Source organism: Prosopis cineraria, unplaced genomic scaffold, assembly GCF_029017545.1.
Source record: "Prosopis cineraria cultivar Desert tree isolate PC_DT_omini unplaced genomic scaffold, ASM2901754v1 PC4, whole genome shotgun sequence".
NCBI lineage: Eukaryota > Viridiplantae > Streptophyta > Magnoliopsida > Fabales > Fabaceae > Prosopis > Prosopis cineraria.
In genome coordinates this window covers 36,165,747-36,187,353 of record NW_026555335.1, presented here as the reverse complement: position 1 = coordinate 36,187,353, position 21,607 = coordinate 36,165,747, and the positions used below count along the sequence as shown (strand labels likewise).

The 21,607-nt window shown below is 37.0% G+C and overlaps 3 protein-coding genes across 6 annotated transcripts; 1 reads left to right on the top strand and 2 right to left on the bottom strand.

Annotated features, from left to right (window-relative positions):
• Positions 1-4,961, bottom strand: LOC129310095 (26S proteasome non-ATPase regulatory subunit 12 homolog A-like). Its single transcript, XM_054951945.1, has 12 exons — positions 4,836-4,961; positions 4,378-4,572; positions 3,720-3,827; positions 3,505-3,609; positions 3,339-3,395; positions 3,031-3,227; positions 1,763-1,862; positions 1,536-1,648; positions 1,243-1,396; positions 1,024-1,101; positions 475-697; positions 1-279 (listed from the first exon to the last, which is right to left on the bottom strand). Exons 1-11 carry the CDS (start codon positions 4,836-4,838, stop codon positions 479-481), a joined length of 1,329 nt encoding a protein of 442 aa, XP_054807920.1. The 5' UTR covers positions 4,839-4,961; the 3' UTR covers positions 1-279; positions 475-478.
• A 3,141-nt stretch (positions 4,962-8,102) lies between these two features.
• Positions 8,103-16,733, top strand: LOC129310094 (ubiquitin carboxyl-terminal hydrolase 27). 4 transcript variants are annotated; one of them, XM_054951942.1, is made up of 11 exons: positions 8,103-8,257; positions 8,698-9,042; positions 9,212-9,329; positions 9,836-9,936; positions 10,020-10,250; positions 11,164-11,232; positions 11,954-12,082; positions 14,338-14,475; positions 14,875-14,937; positions 15,191-15,535; positions 15,890-16,733. In XM_054951942.1, the coding sequence occupies exons 2-11, from the start codon at positions 8,758-8,760 to the stop codon at positions 16,172-16,174; spliced, it is 1,764 nt and encodes a 587-aa protein (XP_054807917.1). In that variant the 5' UTR covers positions 8,103-8,257; positions 8,698-8,757; the 3' UTR covers positions 16,175-16,733. The 4 variants fall into 4 exon arrangements, with proteins under 4 accessions (XP_054807917.1, XP_054807916.1, XP_054807915.1 ...); XM_054951941.1 differs by having other exon boundaries at positions 14,338-14,517; positions 15,896-16,733; XM_054951940.1 differs by having other exon boundaries at positions 14,338-14,517.
• A 763-nt stretch (positions 16,734-17,496) lies between these two features.
• Positions 17,497-18,134, bottom strand: LOC129307946 (uncharacterized). Its single transcript, XM_054948898.1, has 2 exons — positions 18,007-18,134; positions 17,497-17,884 (listed from the first exon to the last, which is right to left on the bottom strand). The coding sequence occupies exons 1-2, from the start codon at positions 18,080-18,082 to the stop codon at positions 17,700-17,702; spliced, it is 261 nt and encodes an 86-aa protein (XP_054804873.1). The 5' UTR covers positions 18,083-18,134; the 3' UTR covers positions 17,497-17,699.
• Positions 18,135-21,607: the final 3,473 nt, after the last annotated feature.

Below are 21,607 nucleotides of genomic sequence, written 5' to 3'. Positions count from 1 at the left end.
TAAATGAAGGCACTCAATTTTTTCCCCACTGCTACAAAGAAGCCCGTTAAGGATCCTGCCATTAGTCAGTGGTAAAATATGTATCAGTAGTATACAACAATGTTACTTTTCAGTACTAAAAAAGCATCTATCCAACTCTACCCTGAACGCCTGAGACAAAATAAAATGATAAAGGAACTTTCGATCAATGCTATTCCTCACCAACCCCACCTAGGGCAATTCAAAGGATCATCCTGATCATGCAACTTCAATCCAAAATCACATTTGTTATGGAACAACCTGCAATAACAAGAATAAAATATTAGAACAAAAAAGAAAGCGCCACAGAAATGAATCAACATCATACTTCCATGAATTACAAATTTCTCTTACTTCCCTCCAAGTCCCTGTAAAAACAATGACTTGCAGGAAATTTGGAGGGAGGCAAGAGTGGACGATAAGGACAACATTGCACTCCAAATTGCTGACTCGAACCTTTTTAAACCTTCAATGCAGACTTATGCACCATGGTTTCTTTATGTATTTGATGACAGCTCTTCTCCACAAGATCAAGCAATTTCTCCAAGTTTGCTGACCAGGAGTTTAGAATGTCATTGCTATCCTTTGCACTTTGGAAACAAACTATTCCCATAGGTCTGTCGATCTTTGCCACCAGTGCCTTGGATACAACCATGTCAGAGAGATGCTTCTCAGCCTCCTAAATATTGTAAGGAAAATAAATTAGAGCCTTCGCCAACATATTTAAACGCATCTGAACAATTCAAAACATGCGAGTGAAAATGAATCATGCCCAGTAGACAAACTATAATAATAAGCAAAATGACCATCTTGACAATTAAAGTAATAGGCCTTCATCCCTGAAAACCCAATTCCAACTTTTTCTTCTGTTTACATTGTGCACGAAATTGGCTATTTTCCCATAATTTTAGTCATTCACATATGCCTAAAATCCATATGCCATTTAAGCTAATAATTTGTCACTGTAACACTTTTGGCACAAAATCACAGATTATCATTACAAACCTGGATGCTGAGACACAAAAGCTCTGCAAGTCTCTTCAAAGTGATCCTTGAATAGTACTTTGACACAACAAGAATGTTCTGCCAAGAGAAACAAAACCATTAGTGTCTATGAACCAAAAAACATGCAAAAATAAGACAAACGCCACATGTCCCACAATCCCTCTCAGCCCATAAGGAAACAAGAGGCCCAAAAGCATGTTATGGTGCCAGTCAAATTACATGTTCTATAATTCTTTCCCTCAGATCTTCTGCTGCTTTGTCTCCCAAGTATCCTCCAAGCAAGTTCTTCTCATTCTCAAACTCATTCTTATATGCATCCCAAAGACCTGTCCATTGGATGACCTCCATGGTGACAAGCTGTTTCAACAACAACCTATGGCACAAAATAAATCAAACCGATCAGATGTGATTGTAAATGACAATATACATTAAGAACTTACACAGGAAGAGAGCAAAAAGACAAGAAAGACAGACTGAGATCAGGATAACATACTGAGATCAGGATAACATACTTGAAATTTGCAATTTCAGAAAGATTTTTATCTTCCAAGGTGGAATTGAGAAGGCTGGATTGCATTGGATCATATGGGGCTAGAACTAAGTACCAACATATTTTCCTCAGGATCTACAGCAATTGGCAATGGAAAATTTAGACCAAAAGATAATGTCAAGATCAAAATAAAGCTTAACAATAACAGATAAAGAAATTAAGAAAATCAATAAATGAAGGAACACTTACTGGTATCCACTGGGTTGGATTTTCTTTGACAGATGGAATCTCATATATGGACTTATAGCATCGGCAAATCTCAAGGTAATCGTTGTTATGAGAATAATACCTACATGAATAAACATAAGCCAGGATGGCGTGCTTACAAATCACTAGATTAGCATGTTAAGAAACAGGAAATAAAGGACATCACATCATGGAAACAAACAACATGCTGCAAATGGATACTTCCAACATACATTCAAATTATACAAACTCACGCAAAGGCAACCAACTTAAATGGACCAGGCATTGACAATATTCATCAGAGAAATAAATCAATACACCATCATCCAAGTATATCATAATTTTTTAACAACACGACAGTATATATTATATATGAAGCACATTATATGTTATACATTATAACTTCTACAACAAAAATTGATTACGAACATCATATATAATATATCAAGTCGAAGGTCTCAGAAAACTAGTTATATATATGATATCAGAGTTGTGCAAGCAACTCTATTTCTTCCGGGCCTTTTTATGGTTGTCTTTTAGAAGGTTTAGGTTCAAAACTTCCAAATCCCAAACTATAGATTTGTCTGGAGTTAAAGAGATAGGTATGTGGTTTAACATGCCCAAAGCCAAGCTAGAATTCAATACAGCAATGTGAACGCATTATGAGTACCACTTCAGTATCATCCTAGTAGTGTTTCATGGTTGCATATCACCATGCCAAATAGAGCATAAACAAAAGGATATATAGCAATAACAGTCAAATCTGTATGTCCCAATAAACTCTTCGATAAACAGCACTATCCCCCAGAACCAATCAGCAAATCAAAAACAGAGAGTTGGAAGCATTTATATTCCAAAGTTCATCGCAGCAGACACAAACAAATAAAAGCAAGGAAGAAAACTACAGGAGGAACACCCAGGCATGTTTATTGCAAATATACATTGAGTCATAAACTACATCAATACACGGAGGGCAAAGTCTACGCTCCATTTGCCCTTGTCCTTATTGTCGGATCTATTGAGAACACCTTATAAAACCTGATAGAAAAATTCACAGAATTTTCGTAGCTTAAGCCAATAAAAAACCATACCCTCAAATCTTAACAAAACAGAAAAGCCAAAAGGCCAGTGCCAGACATGTATTTATATAGGGTACATAAAGGGAATTAAAAGAAACACTAAACACCCAAAGTTCAGACACAACATTCGTAAGTTAAGTAAACCAAAATTGAACGCTATAACAAGACACCAGGTCAAGGGGATGCAAATACCGAATCATTAATTCATAGTAAATCCGCTTCAATTCCAACAGTGAGGGTATATCTTCAGCAGGCTCCTCAACCACATTATCACCTTCTTTAGGTTTTTTCTTCTCCTTAGATGCATCTGCATCAAATACTCTTGGACTAATCTTTCTTGAAAGTATTTGAGCACGAACATAATCTTGGCGATCTAGGCACAAACGAACCTGCAAGTTCGACGTAAAAGATTGTCAAATCCGAAACTAAATTGCAGCAAAAAGAAATTGATGCATTAAACTTAATATCGTCATTTGGAGAAAGAGAATAATGCCTCGTACTTGCTCAAGAATGAAAGCAATTTTCTCAGTTTTTGCCATGGCACCAAAAGTTTCCACCTGTAAAGGTTTCTCAAACATAAGTCACCTGACAGCTAAATACACAAATTATTTTCAACCGAAAGTCAAAGAAATTCAAAAGTCATAAAATCATGAAAAATCCACTGACCGCAACTTCTTGCATCAAATCAGCAGCTTCAGCTATATGCCCTTGTTGTTCCTTAATCTTTGCAAGTTTCTTTATCAGCCTAGCTCTCTCAATCTCAACATATATCTAGCAAAAGAAAAATTAACAATGCATAAAATATACATCTTAAAGTATGGACCATGTTTGTACCAGGGGATACTAGTTATACAAAAAAGTGTAAAACAAAAAATGCTCACCTTCCCAGCAGACACACTATTTAAAGTTTTGATGAGTTCTATACGAGTATCAAGGTCTGGTGTCTCATCAATATACTGCATGGCCTGCTGGACCATAGCTGTTACAGCCTGTGTACCAAAAAACATAACCTTGTTGCTAAAGGACCAGTTACATGACAAGCAGAGAACATCTAACAGCAAAATGAAATCACAACTTGTCCGCCACACAAGCTTAAAAGATACCCTGCTTGTATGTAGAACTACATGGTAGGGAAATGATTTAACATTACACCACCATCACGGTCCCACAGAAGGGGCAACCTTCTAGCTCAAAATTCCAGCATGAAGAGACATTGTCGAACAGTGCAAACTTTTCGTCACAATGACGGATGAAATTAATGTAATCCAAAGCTTCCCTAATTGCACTTACTTGGACAGTGTCCTATTGGTTCTCAACAAAATTCACACCAACCATCCACCCTAAAGATACTAAAGACTTTGGAATACACAACTAGGATAGAATAGCTAAATACCCTAAGCATTTCGCGTCAATAACCACCAATTATGAAGCGGACTAAACAAGGACAGCAACATCTAAATCCCTAGGACAAAATATACCTCTAGAGAGTGCCATTAAATAATCTCAAAGGCTCAACCCCCGTTAGAAACAAATAGTTACCTGCTTAAGCTGACCGCGTCGTTTCGACAAGACAATAATCTGGTCATTGAGAGTTTTCCAGGCTCGTGCTTCAAAGCACAGCTGCAAAATGTCAGTGACGGCTTTTTTAGTGCCGGAAACGTCGCCGGCGAGTCTCATCTGCTTCTCTACATTCAACAATTGCTCTATTTTGGCGTCTAAATTTCCCGTGCTCTCCTAGAATTTCACAAGAATAATCAGTTTCAGCCATCAAAATCACAGGTTTCAGTAATAAACAAAGGGAGAAGAAGGCAAGCAGCAAGTATAAGCTTCTTGTTAGCAAATTCAAAGATAGGGCTTGGCGAAAAGTAACGAATCATTAAAAAAACAATTAGATCTCAGTGGCATGGATCGTTCTTGAATTTCAAAGTCTTATGGATGAACAGAGTAAATGAAAGCAGTAAAGCAGTCAAAGGAGTAACAGAAACAAAGGTGCATACCATGGTTGTGGGCGAGAGAGATCTCCAATTCAGAAACTCAGACGCCGATAATTGAGAAAACGAAGGAAACGTGCCCGTCAGGAAAATGGTCACTCTTTATGGAGCCTCACGGTGCGATGGGCCTAGCTACCTCCGCCCAGTGGGCCTTCTTATAACTTGTATCAGTCAGGACGACTCGTTTCGTTTCCTTTGAAGCGCGACACATTAAAACTTTTTATTTTTTGGGCACAGTAGATATTACAACCATCAATGGTAAATTAATTTATATTGTACAACTCATTTGCAACAAATATTTCCATACTTACAACTCAACTTCTAGGATTTATAATTCATCTTCTAAGATCTACACAATTTTCATAATTTATAACTAAATATGAAAATAAGCTTTCAAGATTTATATACCAAGCACTATGTTATTTGTCTAATAAACACATAAAAATTCAAGTGGAAACATGCCATTAATGTATGATTTTTATGGATGAAGCAGTTTTATTATCTTCATTCATTGAAGGATATTTTTTCCCATTATGTATAATTTAGATTCTTTGATTAAGTAAGGCGTGATTGGTTTATTTGCATTATTTTATGAGGCGTCACTTCTAAAAAAAAATGTATTTCAAGAAAATTAATATAAAAATTACTTAGTTAGTTTATATTTTTTAAAAATAAATAACAATTTGATTTTAAAAATATATGATTTTTAAATTGAAGACAACATGCTAAAAAAGTATAACTTAACTAGATATTATTTAAGGAAAACATTTTTACATGTCACTATAATTTACACCAATTTTTAATTAAGCCCCTGTAATTTCAATCATTTTAATTTTGCCCTTTTACTTTCAGACGTCAGAACCGATAACCCCTCCCCACCAATTCTGTTTAAAAATTAATAATATTGCTAATGGTAAATGATGTGGCTAACGGATATCTCCACATAAGTATCTAGGTATATTAAAAGGTTGGCACAAGGGACAGGCAGAAGCATTTACAGGAACTAAAGGCTCATTTGGTATCATAAAAATATGTTGATAGAAATGAAAATGAAAATTGAGATGGACATGAAAATAGGAATGGAGACATATATGGAAATAAAATTATGAAACTAGTTTGGTATTCATGTGGAATTTATGTATTATTTTTATTTGATATTTGTCTTTATAATGTGAAATTACTAATAAGCCCTCGTCTCAAAAATCCTAACATAACACAAATATCCAAGCCACTACAAGAATTACAATTGCCGGCACCTAAGAATCAAGCAAGCCAAATTAATCATACTATCAAAGCTATGCCAGAAATTCAAAGCTACAACCACTATTATCAAAAATCGAAGAAGCCATTTGGGGAGGGAAGTTGCTTGGTCTGAGAAGATGAATAAAAGATGCAAGACAAGCTGGAAGGTTTAGAGACAAAGTTTGAATGACTTCAGGTGGCCATAAAGGAAGTGGAAACTATGGTAGCGAGAAATGCTGATCTTGAGACTAAAGTTTCCAAACTTGAACGTGGTTTATAGTGTCTTAAGATGGAGTGGATGAACTAGTAGAAGACAACGACAAATATAGAGATGATGGAATTGGAGATGTATTGCCATCACGAAGAGGATGAGTCACTATCATGTCACTGCTGTATCCCTGTCGTCACCCCTCAACACATCCTTGTCGTCACTGTTGCTGCATCCTTATCACCCTCAATCTTCACCATTACTAGCTGCCAAAGGTAATGTTAGTCTAAGGGTTGGTGGAAATGAATTTTCATGCTCCTCCACATGTAAGCCAATTTCATCAATTTTGATGGAATCAACTTCACGTGTAAGCTTAATTCAACTCTTTTTTATTTAATTAAACACATAAAATTTTAAATTTTATATTCATTTTTATTTCTATCATTTCAATTCTAGCATATTAAACGAGGCATAATGGGTCAACATCCAAATAACAACCATCCCTTGTCATGTAGAAGGTCATATACAATGGTCACGTGTTTACATTCTTGCAAGTTTATTTGGAAAAATGAAATATATGAGGAATTCATTTTTTTTAAATCAATTTTCAAAAGTCTTCTTCAATAAGCAAATGACAATGAGGTTTTCTAAAATGACATAATTATTTTCAAGCCCCTGGAGATCATTCTGACATTAATTTTTTTAGTGAAATTACCAAAATACCCTAATTTTAAAATAAAAAATTGTACAAAAAAAGTTGTAACTATTTATTCCATTTTAGTCATTATAAAAAAAAATAGTTATTATTTAAACTAAAGTAATAACAAACATTTATAGAACTTTAACTTTAATGAATCAAAAATTTGCATAAGAAAAGTTATAATTACTTATTCCATTTTAGTCATTATAAAAAAAGTAATTATTATTTAAATTAAAGTAGTCATGGATATTTACAACATTTGAACTTCAATGAATAAAAATTGGTATAGGAAAAGTTATAATTATTTATTTTATTTTAGTCATTGCTAGGAGAAAAACAATTATTGCTTAAATTAAAGTAATCATAAATATTTACAACACTTGAACTTTAATAAATCAAAAATTTACATAAGAAAAGCTGTAATTGCTTGTGCTATTCTAGTCTTTATAAAAAAATTATTATTTTTTAAACTAAAGTAATCACTTATATTTACTTTTTGATTGCTAGGGTTGTTACTTTTTTTATTTTAAATAAGTAGTATTTTAGTCATTTCACCAAAAAATATTAATATTAATGTCAAAAAGGTCATTTGGGACTTGAGAAGAATCATAATATTTTACAAAATCTCATTATCATTTAATATTTAAGAGGGATTTTTATGTAATTTTTCCATTCATTTTTGCATTTTATCAAATATTGAATCTCTCATCTCTTTTTTATATGTAACAATTTCTTGATCTCAAATAGCTCCGACAAATGATGTGTTTTGCTTTCATGTTGAATTGCTTTCTAATGATATTATTCCTCGATGTTAGTCAACTTTTTCCCACAAGAATCATGACAGACTTTCAACGCAAGGTAACCATTGTGAAAGGTGAACAACCATCGGTTATAGATGTTATAACAAGGTCTAATATGGGAACATTTCTATTTTCCAAAAAAATAAAAATAAATAAACGATCTATTTTGTAATATATTTTCAAAAAATATTTTAAAAATAAAAAATATATAAAAATATTTAATTCAATTTTTTTATTTTTTAAAAAATATGTTTTATAAAATATCAATTTTTATTGCAATGAAACAAAAACATTTCATACAATCGTCTTAACGATGAATTGAATGTTGTGGAGGAATTGACGAGCGCGCTCGGTTTCTTGCGGCGGGAGCCAAAATCAGGAATCCCAGGCTTGGAGGCTACCACCAAGAGACACAATAAATACTTTCCGAGACCAAACCAAACTTAAGATTAAGCAATACGAAGTCAGCGAACACTAGGTGTGTGATCTCTAGCGCCCTGGTGTTTTTTCGCTTGCTAATTTGTTATTGTGTCGCTAGCTCCTCATAAATCCATCAGAAGTTTCTTCTGTAGATTAGTGTTGAGTTTCAGTCTGCAAAATGTTCTCTATTCCACCATTCGATTTTTCCAAGGTCATTCTGTGCTAAGTTGTGAACTGGGTCCTCTTCAGCTCTATTTTTGAATTTGAACGAACAAAGCTTAAAATTTTTATTGGTTGATTTCTGTTGTTGCTATTCTGGAACTTGAAGACTGAATTTTGAGCACTTGAGACACTAGGCTATCATCCGAGGGTTCCTATCCACTGTTTAATTTCTCAACGTTTCTTTAAAGTCTAATTCGTCTAGTACTAGTGCTACGGGTGTTTCAGTATCAGTGCTTAATTTTATAATTCGTGATTGTATTCATGTATTGCACACAGGTCCTACGCTTGCTGTCTCTGAGTGTTTAAAGTTTAAACAAATCCAAGTTGTTAGCTTAAATGGGAATGGAACGCAATGTATATTTGGCTGCTCTGAGTCGAAGTCTTTGGCATAGGTTTCGAACTTTTTCTCAGATCAGTTGGCCTCTAGCCTCTGATGTAAGTGTATCAATTGCTGCCCTTGTAAGTATTATTGGTGCGATATTGGCAGTGAGAGATGGCAAAATGGGGATACCAACTAGCTTGCCATGGCCGTTTGGTGGAGAGAATATATCAGAGAAGTCGATCTTCATAGCAGGGTTGCAAAATCTTGGGAATAATTGTTTCCTTAATGTTGTTTTACAGGTTTGTTCTTTGAATATACCTTTCTACTGTCTATTATTTATCCTTATTCTTGCTAATTTTCCTTGAATGGGGTTTTAGCACAAAGGAGAACCAGAAAGTCAAACATTAGCTTTCGAGTTTCCTTTTTTTTCCCCAGTGGGCAAATGATATAAGTTGAGATTCGTTGCAGACTTTGGCCAGCTGCTCTTGCTTCCAGACTTTTCTTAATAGCGTGATCCAAGAATTTGGAACTGAGGACTTGACAGAACGGATGCCTCTTACATTTGCTTTGGCTAGTTTATTACAAGGTAGTACATTACCAAGTGAATTGCTTCAATCTCATTTCTATATCTAGAAGTTTTTCACCTTGGAGGCTTTTATTTCAGTTTGTAGTGGAGCTAAGTTCTTGGTGGCCTGACTTATTTTATGCCGTCTTCCTCTCACAGTATTTTATTATCTTACAATTTAGTTTGTATTTTAAGCACATCTTGGCAAAAAGAATTCAATCCAAGTCCCAGTTTTGTACAAGGGTCCGTTTTTTCGCATCCCCATTCTCTCTCTCTCTCTCTCTCTCTCTCTCTCTCTCTACCTATCCCCCAGTTTTATATGATATTCTTTGTGTGACAGAATAAGCCCCTTGATGATTTATGCCTAGAAAATGATGATTTCTAGATGTTGAGGTCTTTTGAAATTGATTTTCTGGAGCAACATTGCCCTTGAGCCATCATATTTTGTACTTGCTGGTTTTGTATCAAATTGGGTGAACCGTCATGTAACCATGTTCCTGAGTTGATTTAATAGTTTGTATGTGCAGAATTGAGCTTTGTTAGTGCAGAAAAGGTTACATTGAGTCCACAAAAGGTTATGCTTGCCATGTCAGATTACATTCCAAACTTTAATCTCACAAGCCAGCAGGTAGAATCATGTTTGTTTAATGACTTGTGAACCAAATAATGTTCTAGCCCTGTCTCGTTCATGATTAATTCTTGTGCTTGTAGGATGCTGCTGAAGCATTTCTTCATCTGTTATGCTCTCTGAGAAATGAGTTTGGAGATTTTTATGCTCCAAAAGAGAGTTCTTTAGCAGACAGTTTTGGTTCTAATCATAGAATTCTTACACCACTACAGAGGGTTGGGCAGACTGAGTGGGAAAGATGGCAACAGCTGTTTCTTGGGCCATTGGATGGGATTCTTGGTAGCACTTTAACCTGTCAAAGCTGTTCATCACAGGTTCATTAGGCTTTCCTGAAGGCAACTGCAGTTGTAAAGTATACATGATTTTTGGTCAATGATATGCATTTGCATATATGCTGTAATGTCCCTGCACGCTAGTTTAGAATGCTTCCAACCAATACTGTAATTAATTTTATCTGGCTATTGGCATTCAAATAAGGCTTCTTCTTGTTGTTTTTGTGTTATCATTCAAATGATTTTTGTTAGTAATAACTGGTCACCAGTCAGGCTATGTTTGAGAAAAGAAGTTTTATGGACTTGTGGCCCAAAAGCTTTGAAACTTGATTTGAAGCCATGACATTTGTGGTTAACATCAGTGCTAGTTGGTAGAACCTCTAGGGGGAAATAGAGGTTGTGGTTTTAGATTGGCTTACGATCAAGAGAAATGTTATGAATGTGGTCATAAGTTGAAGAGCATGACTTGGGTGCTAGAAAACAAGAAAAGACTTAGTATTGATCCTATTCCGATTTTTTTTTCCCCTGGCATTTTGTTGCTGGCTTGGTCAGAGATAAAATAGTGGTTGAGAAGATAAATTTTAAGATCACAATGTTATCATGACAGCTTAGATTATTGAACTTCTTTGAAAGATTTATGGCTATGCTACTTATTGAATGATTGAAATAATTACTTTTAATTACTTCGAAAATTCTTATGCATGCAACTTAATGAATGACTGAAATAATTACTCATAATTACTTCGAACATTAAATTTAATTTGATGACTTACTGGTCAATCTGGACGTGTAGCATCTATGAGAGATACATGAACACATGCGAGGCTGGTGATTGCATTGTCAGTTGTTGATTAGAAAGTTCTTTACCTTATCTTTAAATTGATTATGACTATATATATCTGTTACAATCTGTTCTTTTTTCCTTTTCTAATTATTATTTTTTTTCTTTTTGCAGATCTCATTGAGTTTCGAATCTTTTGACTGTTTGCCACTTTCACCAGTGCTTACTGGGGGTTCCACCATTGTATGTCTTTAAGTGTTGAAATAGTTTGGTTCGCTGTTATTTTATATCTTATGGTGTATTAGATACCTTACTTTAATTATTCTTATTTTCTATATGATGGTGATTGGAAGTTACCGAAAGGGTGCAAATACAATTAGCATTTTACAAGAGTTGATAATGTTAAAATTCAAGAATATGAAGCTCCTTTGGGTAGAGTTTGGAGTGGTGATTTGGATTTTAAATTTAAAATCTCACATTTAACATCCTTGTATTTAAAATATTTTGTTTGGATAGTATAACAAATTTCAAATTCAAAGACAGTAGAGAAAGGAGATGGGAAATGAAAATTGAAAGAGATGAGAGGCTTAGTGTAGCTAGCATTTCAAATAACTATTGCATAAGAGGGATTTGAAATTACAAAGAAATTATAATAAAATATGGATTTAGATCTTAATCAAATCCAAATTCATGAAATTTTTATGGATCCAAATGTTGAATTTGGCTCAAATCCACATCTCCTTACATCCAAATGTAACATTAATTTTTTGAGTGGCATGTGATATCTTCAAAAAGGTGGCATCCTATGCTTCCAAGTATCATGGATATCAACCAGTGTACTAACCACTTGTATCTTGGGTTCTGGGTTGAAGTAAATCTTGCACCAAACTACTCTATTAATCCTTTGATAGTGGAAGCATTTCCTCCCATGATTTATTAATCATTTGATGCTACATGTGAACAGCCATTTGGTCGTACACTGTTGGATTGCCTGAGGCAGTTCATAGTTGCCGAACATGTTGAGAACTATCACTGCAGCCACTGTTGGCATAATGCTGCAATCAAATATCTATCTTTGATGGAAGGGAATGAGGTAATTCCTATGCATTTTTTAATCAAATATATAATGACTGTATGACACCTTTCTTCGCACACGCACGCACGCACGCACGCACGCACGCACGCACGCACGCACGCACGCACGCACGCACGCACGCACGCACGCACGCACGCACGCACGCACGCACGCACGCACGCACGCACGCACGCACGCACGCACGCACGCACGCACGCACGCACGCACGCACGCACGCACGCACGCACGCACGCACGCACGCACGCACGCACGCACGCACGCACGCACGCACGCACGCACGCACGCACGCACGCACGCACGCACGCACGCACGCACGCACGCACGCACGCACGCACGCACGCACGCACGCACGCACGCACGCACGCACGCACGCACGCACGCACGCACGCACGCACGCACGCACGCACGCACGCACGCACGCACGCACGCACGCACGCACGCACGCACGCACGCACGCACGCACGCACGCACGCACGCACGCACGCACGCACGCACGCACGCACGCACGCACGCACGCACGCACGCACGCACGCACGCACGCACGCACGCACGCACGCACGCACGCACGCACGCACGCACGCACGCACGCACGCACGCACGCACGCACGCACGCACGCACGCACGCACGCACGCACGCACGCACGCACGCACGCACGCACGCACGCACGCACGCACGCACGCACGCACGCACGCACGCACGCACGCACGCACGCACGCACGCACGCACGCACGCACGCACGCACGCACGCACGCACGCACGCACGCACGCACGCACGCACGCACGCACGCACGCACGCACGCACGCACGCACGCACGCACGCACGCACGCACGCACGCACGCACGCACGCACGCACGCACGCACGCACGCACGCACGCACGCACGCACGCACGCACGCACGCACGCACGCACGCACGCACGCACGCACGCACGCACGCACGCACGCACGCACGCACGCACGCACGCACGCACGCACGCACGCACGCACGCACGCACGCACGCACGCACGCACGCACGCACGCACGCACGCACGCACGCACGCACGCACGCACGCACGCACGCACGCACGCACGCACGCACGCACGCACGCACGCACGCACGCACGCACGCACGCACGCACGCACGCACGCACGCACGCACGCACGCACGCACGCACGCACGCACGCACGCACGCACGCACGCACGCACGCACGCACGCACGCACGCACGCACGCACGCACGCACGCACGCACGCACGCACGCACGCACGCACGCACGCACGCACGCACGCACGCACGCACGCACGCACGCACGCACGCACGCACGCACGCACGCACGCACGCACGCACGCACGCACGCACGCACGCACGCACGCACGCACGCACGCACGCACGCACGCACGCACGCACGCACGCACGCACGCACGCACGCACGCACGCACGCACGCACGCACGCACGCACGCACGCACGCACGCACGCACGCACGCACGCACGCACGCACGCACGCACGCACGCACGCACGCACGCACGCACGCACGCACGCACGCACGCACGCACGCACGCACGCACGCACGCACGCACGCACGCACGCACGCACGCACGCACGCACGCACGCACGCACGCACGCACGCACGCACGCACGCACGCTCGCTCGCTCGCTCGCTCGCTCGCTCGCTCGCTCGCTCGCTCGCTCGCTCGCTCGCTCGCTCGCTAGAGATATATTAAGAATAAATACTATTTTAAGTTATTTTAGACATTTTCTATTTAATAATATTTTTTAGATTATTTTTCCGTTTTGTTGAGTGGTCCTTAAATTTAGGAGTAGTGGATTTTGAAGATTATGTTAGTCATTTTATTTCTTTATTTATTAGGTAGTTATGCCCCATTATCTGATTTAGGGATTAGTGGAGTATTTTTAGGAATTACTAGTTATTCTTTGTCTATAAATATTGAGGCACATCATGTAGAAATCATCTGGAAATACAATCATTATTTTGTTATATTAATGGAGATTCTCCTTTGGCTTTATTAGTTGTATGAGTTTAAGATTTTTGCTCATCTTCTATTAAAGATTTTCATTTGTCTTTATTAATTTATAAAGTTAGATTTTGATTTCATATTTCGATAAAGATTTATTTTCCTTATTTCTCTTTACCTATCTTGAATCCTATCACACGCACGCACGCACACGCAAAGAAACCTAAGGGTTTGATAGATGGGGTTTGATATGATTAATATCGCCGTTTATGTGTGTTTTTGGCTCTTGTTACTCAGACAGAAATTGAGAAGCTCGGTAGATGTTCTAAAGAAGAATTCTGTGACTGCCGAAAGCTTTATAATCTTGAAAAGCTACCTTGGTCAAATAGGTTTTCTCATACTCTGAAGCAGCTAAGTATTGCTCGGTGTCCAAGGGTATGCATGCTTGATCTTCTTTCTGCACTTTCTGTTAGAGATGTGAGTCGCTCCTGGAGTCAACCAGACATCTTATTAATCATGCGAGGCTAGATCAAAATTTGACGTTCCTTTTCGGATGTGGCAATTCACTACATCATTTGGCATAAAGCTCATTATCAATTGAACTCCAATGCTCATTATCAATTGGTTCTTGGTGCTTTGGAAAGGCTTCTCATTGTTTTTCATGAGATTTTCGTCCCTCTGTATGCCCATGACCATGCATGTAAAATTGAATTTATCTTTAGCTGCCTTCTCTCTGATGTTCAATATGGATATTTGGCATTTAAACTATCAGTAAGTCTGTACTCTTGTAGCTCAATGTCTGAGCTACTAATATGTCCAATTATATGATTGCAGATTCTGTGCATCCAATTGAAAAGAGTTTCTATGAACGTTTTTGGGGAACCAGCCAAACTGCAGGTACTTGGATTTTTGACAGTGGATTTTAATACATAAAAGCGTAAAAAAAAAAAAAAAAATCTTTTGCCCTTCCCCTTAATGTATACCCTATAACCTGAAACTCATTTTGTTTAAGGAGAGCGGACATAAATTTGACTGCCATATTAGTTAATATTAAACTTTTACCAGAGCAGGAATAAAAGGGATAATGTATGGGCATTCTTAGAATTTTACTTGATAATATCTTATCTTGATGGTGAAAATGGATCTTCAGGGCCATATTTCTTTTCCATTGATTTTGGATTTGTTCCCATTCACAACAAGCAAGCTAGGAATAAAGATAAAGGAGGCAGATACACAAACACTTCCAACTACGCTGCAAACTAATGGAAGTAATCCCATGCCAAGTCAATATATCCATCAATCTGAGAGAAGTATGTTGAAGTTGGATGGCATTTGTGGATCAAGAAGAGGACAGATAAATTCAGCGAATCGCATAGATAATGGATTTGTCTCCCCTGAGAATGGACAGAAACTTCATGGTGACACCGTGTTTCCCTGCAACAGGGGCTCCTCAGAAACCATTCATGGAAGCACTCATACTCGGTTCACTGGCGAGGTTGGTCCTGTGGTGTTGAGCTTAAACTCATTTCTTGTACATTTTCACCCCTAAACATTTAAAATTGTGATAATCTCCCCCTGCCGTTAAAATTGAGAAAACTTCTGTTACTTTATAGTGTGGGGCCTCTGACAAAAAGCCATGGTGTAATGCCATGTGTCTGAACGTCTGGGCCCCACATTATCAAAGTAATGAACATTTTCTCAATTTTAATGACAAGGGGGAAATTGTTATGATTTTAAATGTTTAGGGGTGATACATAAAAAATGAGTTTAGAGGGTTTTAGATGCTCTTGAACCTATAGTTTGCCAAATTGCCATTTAACCCTATTTTTAGTCTTTTATCATGTGCTAGGTGCAGGTGGGTGTATCTAGTGATTCAGTTTCTGAAGAAACATGTTTGTACCAACTTGTTTCCGTTGTGCAACACTGCGGAAAAGCTGGTAGTGGGCATTATACCGTTTATAGACGAGCAGGGATGGAATCATCAAATTCTTCTGATGATCAGTTCAATCAGAATCAGACTCCTCCTATACAGTGGTTTTGCGTTTCAGATTCTGAAGTACATTCTGTTTCAGAGGAAAATGTTCTTTCTGCAGAAGCCAGCTTGCTTTTCTATGAGAAAATTCCAGAGAACTGAAGAGGGATATAGTACAATCAATACAAGGAATAGTGGGTCTTATCTCATCCTAGCCACTGGCCCAGAATAAGCAATCAAAGACGCCAAAAGTGGATTGAAGGTGCTAGCCAATAGCCATGAATGATGCAATAACTCAGAAGAACTGGACCAGTCAGCACAATAGTTGCTGAAGTGAAGAATACAAGCTCTGTTAACCCTTCTTTAAAATAGGAGAGACAAGCTCTTGGGAGACAAACTCTATCTTAGGCCTCTGCACCAAAAACAAAAATGGAAATCATCGAAGTTAGGGTGAGAGTAGAATCCTTACAGTTAAATCATTCCCCATTTTAGTGATTTTTCATCTGGCTTATACATTAGATGTACTTAAAGAAATTTTCCTTATGGGAAGGTTTTTAAGTGATTATCGTACCTTCGAGAAACCTTAGTTCTTTCTGGAGTCACAAAATCCAAGTGATATTGTATTTTTGAACCCCCATATTGAATGAATGCTATGAATCGGGACTTCGAATTTGCAGGTGTATAGAACAATATCAGTGCAAGTTTATCATATTTTGTATAATTGCAAACCTGCCTAGTGCATGTGTGAATTTCAGACTGCTCATCAGAGGACTATTAAAATCTGCTCTTTACATCATCTGGGAAAAATGGCTGATTTTTTTATTAGATTTATAATTTTTAATGGTATTTTTGCATCCAAAATGAATCTGGTCGAACAATAATGAAATATCCCATGAGAAGCTTTTAATGAGGAAATGAGAGGAGAAAAGATCGCAGTCCTAGTAACATCAAGAAGCCATATTTTTCCAGTTTTAGTTCGCCCTTAAAAATGATAACTAATCAAGCAGCTGTTTCATGTTTCTTTTTTGTTATATTTGTTGGGAAAAATTCCCTTGGTTGGTTGAAATTGCCACAAAAATAATAGATATCACTTGAAAACTTGGGCAATTTTATTGGCAACAACAGATCGTTTCTTAAGATATTAATTTTATTTATATAAAACCTGAAAAGTGATATATTAAACAAATCGCTGCTTTTCATCTAACCCCGTTTTTTCTTTGATGAACGGCTGCTTCACTGTGACATGCATCGTTCTCACGTAAACACTTCTCAGAAACAATACACACACACACAAAACTAGCAAATGCTTTGTTCAATTGGTAAGAGAATTGTTAGAGGTCTCAAATTCAAGTCTTCAAAACACAACAACGTTTGGTGGTAGATCCAGATTAGTTGGAGCTTTAGCTTCGGACGCCGAATGATTTACTACTAGTATATAATATATAAAATATATATATATATATATATATAATGTTAAGATGAAATTGTATATACACCAAAACTTTATATCACAGGCAAGCTAGTACAATCGCTCTAGTAAATTACAGTCTTCTACACGGGAAAATCTGAGAAATCAGACTATAGTTTGGTGGAAATTCATTAGATTGTTAAAAACTAACATTATAAAACTTGTCTACATATACCACAAAACTGTATACATATATGTATATATATATATATATATAAATCAGTTGTGGATTGGAGGCTTCCTTGAGGCTGGTGTATAATCCATTGAGAACACTTCACCCTCTGCATTATTAGCCTCATTATTATTGTTTGCTTTTGGCTTAAGCACTGTTTGATGATGATCATGTCCCTCTTGTTGTTCGTGACCAGTACTATTAATTGTCTCTTTCTCTTTCAACGATCGTGCTACACAGAAGAACAAAGAAAAACTATGAGAAAAACAATAAACAATAATAATCAACATGCACTGATGATAATAATAATAATAACAATCCTTCAGAGATGAAGAGAAAAACTAGCTAGTATACCTCTAGCTTGGAGCGAGATGAAGCAGAGGATGAAGAAAACCACAATCAGAAGGCGTTTGTTTACTAAAGAAGCCATACTTGATCTTAAAATATTGAAGTTCTTGAGGTGATGATCTGATCTGTGTGTGTGTCTGATGAATATGCATAATGTGAGTTCAATGAAGACGCTTATATAGAGGAAGAATAGGACCTATTTGGCATCAAGATTATTGGGTTTGTAGGCTTTCATGGTATAACGTTACATGAACGGTGCATGGCCTACGAGTGTCACCATGTCTCCCTTTGTCTGCCTTGAAATAGACGGCACTTGTGCTTTTTGTGAACTTGCATTTAATATTAATTCTTCAAAATTTTGGAATAGGTCGTAACTAGATCATTTTTTTAAATTAATTAGTCTTAAGATAATGTTTTTAAATTTTTTAGATAACTCATTGTTTTTATCTACAATAATATAGAATGTTGAAGATCATTATGATTATTATCTACACTAAAATGAAACCTAGATAATTTATTGTGGCTGAGATAAGGTGAGCGAAAGGATTTGAATTCTATCTCCAATTCTCTCATCTAGGAACTATCCACATTGTGGCCACAAAAATTTCATTAAAACTTGAAAATTCATTATTGACCAAAAATAAATGAAACAACATAATAATGAGTTAAAAGATAGTTTTATGAGAATACATTTTAATCATTTCTATGCTACAACCACATAAATCGGATTGAGATATAGAGCATAAAAAAAAAAAATTGTGATTTGGTTTTTTTTTTTTAATATATCTTGTGCTAACATTTCCGGCAATCGTTTGATTAAATCCTCTCATCCAATAAGTGTCACATGGGACACTTACTGGATGCATGAGGGAACAATTTATGTTATTCATTAGATTCAGATCTTGAGCGAAATGAAAATTAAATGATAGTAAATGAGTTGTATATGCAAATAAAGATTTAAAAGAAAAAAAATTATTGTGAGGTTTCAGATGTTATAAATATAATGTGTTTATAAAGTTAATTAAGTTACATTATATTTAGTTAGATTTCTAAAACTGAAAGTCAATGCATGATTTCTCCGATTGGTTAAGAGTGTATGTAAGTAAAAATTATTAGAGTTGTATCTTTCTATCTTAGCTAACACATATTGAATAATCTCAACTGGACTTGGAACGAGAGAATTATATATGATCAAAATACTAACATGTGTCAAAATTATCTAACACACAACTTTATACTTTATCTCCAAATCCAAACGCTGCCACAATTTTCCTGAGACGCCTCATGTATTGTAACTCACGCAAGTGCGTAAGTATATTTGGACTAAAAATCAAATATTTTCAAGTTTTACCATCCCAGTCCTAGCTAACACACACACACACACACACACACACACACACACACACACACACACACACATGCGCGTGTATACATATGTGCATTATCTTCTATTTTCCAAGTTGATTCACCACAAGACCCATTAAAATTCCCTGAAAAAAATACATATATACAGAAGTGTGAATGCTTGGGAATTAAAAGCCACATTATTGATGATCATTTATGAATACTGTCATTTTTTGTGAATATATATATATATATATATATATATATGCACATGCATATATATTGAATATGCATTCTCTTTCTTGACTCAAATCAGGTGCTTATAGTCAAACTTTAAGTGCGCGTATGCGTAAGCAAAACGAAAATATTTTTCTTTTCAATTTCTTAACTAAAGTAGAACAACTATTAATGCGTATCCCATATATAAACTCATAAAATTCAAATTATATAACCTTTTATTTACTTCACAACCGTCATTTATTCAACTACTGCACTCATCATCCTTTTGTCTAAATAAGATAAATTAATGTTAATTTAAACAGCATATTTGAAGGATATACGTATAGATTTGGGTTATACATAAATTTTCCATGCAGATCTGGTGCCAAGATCATCCTAGGGCAAAGACATATTAATTAACCATGTCCATATTTGACTTTTAATTACTCTTCTACATTGACATAATAAATCAATTCGAATATTCTACAATCACGAAAATATCTGGATATGTTCAGAAAAAAACAAAGCCTATTAACTCTCATATGTGTTTAACTCATGACTCTAATTAATTTGATTTCTCAAACTTATTTTATTCCATCCTTGCATTTATTAATTATATCTAATATTTGAATAATATATAGTGCCGTGCTGCGACATACTTTTTGGTCACGAAACAAATATCGAAAAACTAATCATGAAAATGGTACATATAATCTCTTCGGATAATATCACGAAATAATGCTTCTTCAGAAAATATAGGCTAGTTAATCATTTCAAAATTGCCACTTACACATAATATAGTGTCATATATATTTACATACATTTGGGCTTTGTTTATCGACATTATATACATGCGCCTAGAAGAAAAATTGCAAAACATGTCAAAATATACAAGTTTGAAACGGAGGCATGATTTGACAAGTTTGATGAAGTCTGTACATATAATTTCCGAGCAAGTAGCAATTAATCATTCAAAGAGGTGGATCGAAAAGGTTGTTGTTTTCTCTGCTTGTTTTTACGTATGAATGAGAGAGACAGGGATTAATTAGGTGGGTTAATTGACTAATTATGAAAAATAGTTAATTAATTGAGGGAATGAATGGAGGGAGAAAAGGCCGACAAGGGAGAGAGGGAGGATCATTTTCAGATAAGACAATGAGAAATTTTTGGATGAGAGTAAGACAACATAGACAGTGGTTTCTATGCTTCACATGGGATCTTCTTCTTGGTAGGGTTCTCTTGTCCCTTGCATATTCGGCAAATACCAAACATGACTTAACATCCTCATTAATTAAATTGGCTCTACATATGAGGGAATTAATTGCAACTACAAGTGGGAATTGAGCTCTCATTTATCATCCAGATGATGTGGCCAAACTATTGCCAGGAAATCACAAATAATTAATCACTAGACACTTGGTTCAACCAATAAGAAAGTTGTACCATCTCTAGAGATCTAGAATTCAAGCTTTCAAAATGCAGTAGCATTAGTGATAGAACTTTCATATGAAATAATTTCAACCTGACTCAATCTAAATTAGTTATATTTGGGCCTGGTTATAATCTTCGTAGCTCAATGTGAAGTAGGTCTAAGATATAGTAAAAAAACTCAAAAATTACTGACAATGGCTCAAAAAATTATAGAAAAAGATCAACAAATTTTTTTGTGTGGTAATTTTCAAGGTTCTTTTCTATTATTTTCTAGCCAAATAACAATCAAAATTAATTTTTTAACAATAGAATTAGATTGCATTGTTTTAAAAAATTGAAGGGAAAAATCATATCAAAAATAAATTTAGGATTCTAAACGCTCATGAACTTATAACTTAGAATCAATTTACTCTTTTTATGAGAGTTAAATCAGAGATTATAAGAGTTTATTCCAACGATTCATTAATTTGCTACTCATAAAGATCGTGGATCTTACGAGTTGCAAATGGACAACTGACATGAGCATTTGCCACCTCTTATTGAATTTGCTATTCACATGCCTTTATCTTTTCGTGTGTTATTTTTTATTTTCTATATTTTTATTTTAAATTTT